Source organism: Rasamsonia byssochlamydoides (assembly GCF_041956645.1).
Source record: "Rasamsonia byssochlamydoides strain NRRL 3658 unplaced genomic scaffold VTN77scaffold_38, whole genome shotgun sequence".
NCBI lineage: Eukaryota > Fungi > Ascomycota > Eurotiomycetes > Eurotiales > Trichocomaceae > Rasamsonia > Rasamsonia byssochlamydoides.
The window spans coordinates 1-5240 of NW_027192421.1; the positions used below are offsets into that span (position 1 = coordinate 1).

Sequence of the window (5240 nt, forward strand, 5' to 3'; positions counted from 1 at the left end):
GGGGGGGGGCGGGCCATCATAATTGATACGATAGCCCTTTTCCTTCCTCATTTCTTTTCTTCCTTCCATGGCAGCGCCGATGTAATGTACACCACGCTGTGCTGTGCCGTTCTCCTGTAGGCATGAAGAGACAGAGGTCATAGTGAAAGGCTTTCTTTTTTTCCATTCGTTCTTGAGGGGGGAAAAAAATTGTGAGTAGGGTATTTCGCGTACAAAGGGGGTGCAGAAAACGAGGAAAAAAGAGGTGATAAAACGAGAGAGTATGTGGAAGGGGGAATTGAAGCCAGGGTATGGGAAGGTCTAACGCAACAAGCAGAAGCGAACAAAGTAAAAAATAAAAAAGAAAATCACCTTCCCCTGCAGGAACGAACCCAATAAAACAAGAATTGTCACACGAGACCACCCAGATCACTGCGAGGCGACCCTCACTCTCATCTCTCCAAAATTCATTGGGCCAGTGCCCCAGGTAGCGGTCCCTCCAAGTCCACCTGCTCCACGGCCCTCCTGTTTTCTAGAGACTCGCGGAACAAATTCGAGAAGTATTTGCTTGCCATTTCGCTCTCCTGCTTCACTTTGCTGACTTCATCCTTACGCCTGCCGAGGTCTTCAATCCCTTGTGCCAGACACGTCTGCAAGTTTGCAGCTGGCATGCGAAGGACGCGGCGAACTTCGGACGATATACGAGCAGCGTTGGAATGGACATAGTCCATCTCAGCGAGACTGGCGGCCAGTTTGCGAGAGAGACGAGGAGGAAGAGTGTTCGGGATGGCGGACACAAGGTAAGCAGCAGTCAAAACGGCTACAAAACAAACATTAGTGGTATGTTCCGAGAACCAAGTAGTGTAATATGACATGAAACTCACCTGCAGCGATGATTCCAGGGACGATCAGCCGTCGCAAGTTGTTCGGTCCCAGGATTTTAGCCGCACCAAACACCCCATCGACCCATCCAAGACCGCCGAAAGCTCTGCCACCAAGTACCGTCACAACCGTCATAGCCATACCGGTACCAGCAACCTTCTCTTGCCGTTCCCACAGACCAGGAATATCAAAGAAATCCCATAGTTCCACTTGAGTGTCGATCTGTCGAGCAAGAACGTCACGGCGTTTTCGGAACATATTGTCGGCGCGGAAGCTGAGTGGCGAGAACTTGTCTGCTCCAACATGAAGCAGGCCGATATTATGGATGAAGTTCACTCCCTGCACCGTCTTGGCTCTGGCATAGTCCTCACAATCTGAAACAGACGCAGAGATCTGGTCAAGCATAGCAAGTTTCAAATCTTCTGCATATTGGAATGCCGAAAACAAACCGGGATATTCGACGCCCAGATCTGCCTCTGCTACCCGCTCTATCGTGTTGGTCAGAGTCAAGCGAGTATGATCGTAGACGTCTTCACACGATTTGTCAATTGTTGTCTCGATCTCCTCTCCGACTTCAATCTTCTTTTTCTTCCCATTCTCGTATGCCGGAATAATTTCCTCCAACTCCGCCGTAACACGCTTGAGTTCCGACTGCGCAACATCCCGATTAACAGAAGCCAGTGCATTGATGTCAGAGAGCACGTTGAGCAGGTAAGTCCGGGCAGGAGCCAACTTCGATCGTGCACGTTTCTCGAGGACAAACCGACGTAAAGCACTTTCCAGCTTCTCGAAATCCTCAATCTTCTGTCTCTCCTTGCCTTTTCCCTTATCCTTCTTGGAGCCTGGAGCCTTGCCTTTCCCTGAATCGTCATCATCGTCGTCTGGATCGTCGCCAGAAGGATCCGAGCCACCGCTACCACCGCCGCCAGAGCTCACCACAGCTTCAGGGGCAACAGGGATAGCGTTGCTTGAAACAAAGTGAACCAGCTCGGCCGACTCCTTAAAAGTTCGGGGACTCAGTTGCGCTATCTGCTCGAGGATCATTCTTTGGCACCTCGCTTTGTCTCTGATGTTATCGAAACCATTAACAACCATGAAAATGTATGCCTTTTCATGCGCTGCATTCGAAATGAACTCCTTCGCCGACAGAGTGAAGTGGTTTGCAGCCGAGACGACAAAGACAACAACGTCGATCTCCTCTTGCCGTGCAAAAACAGCTGTTGTCTTGACAGAATCGGAATTCAATCCCGGAGCGTCAATAAGAGCGATATCAACGACACCATTGTTGAGGAGGGATTCATCAATCGACCTCACGTCCTTCACATAAACCTTGCACTGCATGTACTTGGAATTGTCGACCACAATGTTTTCCAGCTCCTCCAACGGGTAGACATCGTAGGTGCTTTCATCATTGCGATTGTAGATCTTGTCCTTGTGCACAGCGTGGACTTCTTCGATTCCGGCATTCTCTCTAGCATCGAGAACTTCGCAAAAGATACTAGTGCAGGGCTGCTGATCTTCAGGCAGGACCTTTCGACGCAATAGTGCATTGCAGAACGTTGACTTCCCAGCATTCAGGTCACCAGTCACAAGCACTTTGCTGGACGTATCGTCTATCCTTTCCCGTAGCGAAAGAAGATGTTTGATGCTCTGGCTGATTTTTCCATCTAATAACGAGGCTACAGAGGCCTTTTCCAAGGAATGCACCAGCTCCGCTTGAGACAGTGCCCCGAGCTTTAGATCAAGCTTCAGAATCGAGAACTCTTGGGCGATTTGAGGGGTCATCAGTCGAGGCTCCGGCGGTGCGCGACGTTCCGCAGCAGCACTCGACTCGCCATAATCACCATCCCACATTGACGTGGCCGCACGTCTCACTTGCCCTGGTCGAAACAGAGAAGCGTCTTTGTCATCGAATTCATCGTAGGCTGACTGGGTCCGATGTAGTGCCGGTCGTAGCGAAGGGGAAGCGGGGGTGCTTTGAACGGATGGATAATGTGCGGGCCACTGACGGTTCATCTGCTGCAGCTCCTTTAAAATTTCAATCGTACGTGTGATCGCTCGCCCGAGTTTCATGCGGTTGGAGTTACTGTACGGAATGTTAATTTAGCTCCATGTCTCAGGAAGGTGATCACATACTAAAGGAGTTGATGGACATGGCTGGCGACAATTTGCTTCTCGTTCTCGGCTATTGTAAAAAACAGTCAGCTCCAGATTCGGATCTTTGAAGCAGTATTTCTGTGATGTACCTGCTGGATTCCACTGGCCAGCGAACGTAGGCGTGTGCACCGGAGTCGGCCTGTCCTCCAACAGTTCTGCGCGCCACCCTGAAGGTTCTCCTGCGTCCGTCGTGCTATCGCCGGCAATGCTGCCTCCATAACCGGAGTCCTGGTTCAGAGAGGCCATGAGTGCCTCCGCTGCTGCTGATGTGGTCCCATTGCCAACGGTCATGTACTTGGGTGGTCCCTGAGGGTACGGATACTCGGCGGGATGTTCGTCACCATGGCGGCGGCTCGACCCCTCCCCTGCCGAGGACGAACGGCCCTTGTTGGGATAATATTCCTGGCTCATGGCAAGCGCTTCGAAAGGACGCTATCTAGACAGCGGAAATGGTGGCTCCATGAAACATAACAAGGCGAGGCTGGATGAATTCGTCGAGGCAGCAAAAAGTTGGGTTACTCGGAGATAATAATTCGCAGTGAGGGCATCGGCGGCCCGGCTGCCACGCGGACCGAAGGGGATTGGCGGCTCTTGGCCAACGACACGATCACGATCAGGCACGGCAATCATCGCCCGCGCAACGCTTGATGTCACTTTTATCGCGAATGCGAATTATAAAAAGTCTTATTCTACGTTGCTTTCCTGCTCTTGGGTGGTATTAATTTGCTATTCCCGCAGCCATGAATGTGAGTGCCTCTCTGTGATATGTGGTTGTTCCCCCGTTGACGCCGCTGCCTAGATCGTCGAATGGGCCTTCGGAAAGCGCATGACGCCAGCAGAGCGCCTGCGAAAACACCAGCGAGCTCTGGAGCGAACACAACGTGAACTAGACAGAGAACGGATCAAACTCGAGAACCAGGAGAAAAAACTGATTCAAGACATCAAGAAGAGCGCGAAGAATGGCCAGATTGCAGCTTGCAAGATCCAGGCGAAAGACCTGGTCCGAACACGAAGGTACATCATGTTGCCATAAAAATAGGCTGGTCATGGAAGAGCACGTGAAATGCTAACTGGCATTGCCTTTAGATACATCCAGAAATTCTACTCGATGCGGACGCAATTACAGGCGATTTCTCTCCGAATCCAGGTACGAGCATTCTCCAGGCGTCACCCGGTAGCTCTATACTGATGATGGGTATGGTCAGACGGTCCGCAGTAACGAGCAAATGATGCAGTCTATGAAGGGGGCTACGATGCTCCTGGGGAGCATGAACCGGCAGATGAATCTTCCAGCCCTGCAACGAATCGCCATGGAATTTGAGCGGGAGAACGAAATCATGGATGAACGGCAAGAAATGATGGATGATGCCATCGACGAGGCGACTGGGATAGATGACGAGGAGGAAGGTGAAGAGATTGTCAAGGAGGTACTTGACGAAATCGGAATCGATCTCAGTCAGGCGGTTCGTCCACCCATCCTCTGTCACCCTTTCCTGCGCCCTCCTCTTTGGTGTCGGAAGAGAGATACTGATCTAAGTGGATTTGTAGCTAGGAGAAACGCCGTCTGGACTTCAGAAGGAAGGCGGTGGTGAAGCTAAGGTCGCCCAGGCCATTGGTGGTGGGCCAAGTGACGATGATGACCTGCAGGCAAGGCTGGACAGTCTTCGACGATAACTTTTGTTTTTTCTACGATATGATGTCGAGTAATCTTTTGCCTCTTTGCTTGTAATTTGGCCGGTTCGGTGGCAGGGTGTTAGGAGTTAGCTTGGGACAGGGTATCAGTATGAGATGAGAAATGTTACATAGATCCAATTCCATTGGTTATTGGGCACGATGAACGCTACTAGGTACAGATTTTGGGATGTAATTGACTGCATGGTTTAACAATGCTTATTCGCAGCATCTCTGGTCTCAGATTTTTTTAGGCAACAATTCTATACTATGGCCTGCAGCATACAATAGACAATAAATCGAACTTATCAGGCGATCCACTAACCAACAGATCAATACTCTGGGTTCATGGAGTTTCATTCTACTTTGTTGTGCTCCTATCATCAGACAGGGTCTTCTAGATTGAACACAGGCCTCTTCACCCACATCATGCGTCTGACAGATGCAAGGGACCAATGTGTTAACTTTGCTCGGTGAAGATGTAGTTGTCATCCTGCATTGGGATCCGCTTGGCGTATCCGTCATGCCCGCCCCGCCTGCGGTGTCTTCTA

At 50.7% G+C, this 5240-nt stretch overlaps 2 protein-coding genes across 2 annotated transcripts; one reads left to right on the forward strand and one right to left on the reverse strand.

Moving 5' to 3' along the window:
• Nucleotides 1-446: 446 nt before the first annotated feature.
• On the reverse strand, nucleotides 447-3429 carry VTN77DRAFT_5174 (uncharacterized protein; the record flags this gene model as incomplete). Its single annotated transcript, XM_069421314.1, has 4 exons — nucleotides 447-799; nucleotides 864-2947; nucleotides 2998-3046; nucleotides 3108-3429. The coding sequence occupies 4 exons, from the start codon at nucleotides 3427-3429 to the stop codon at nucleotides 447-449; spliced, it is 2808 nt and encodes a 935-aa protein (XP_069276989.1).
• A 329-nt stretch (nucleotides 3430-3758) lies between these two features.
• Nucleotides 3759-4692, forward strand: VTN77DRAFT_5175 (uncharacterized protein; the record flags this gene model as incomplete). Its single annotated transcript, XM_069421315.1, has 5 exons — nucleotides 3759-3764; nucleotides 3818-4032; nucleotides 4105-4165; nucleotides 4224-4481; nucleotides 4567-4692. 5 exons carry the CDS (start codon nucleotides 3759-3761, stop codon nucleotides 4690-4692), a joined length of 666 nt encoding a protein of 221 aa, XP_069276990.1.
• Between the last annotated feature and the right edge of the window lie 548 nt (nucleotides 4693-5240).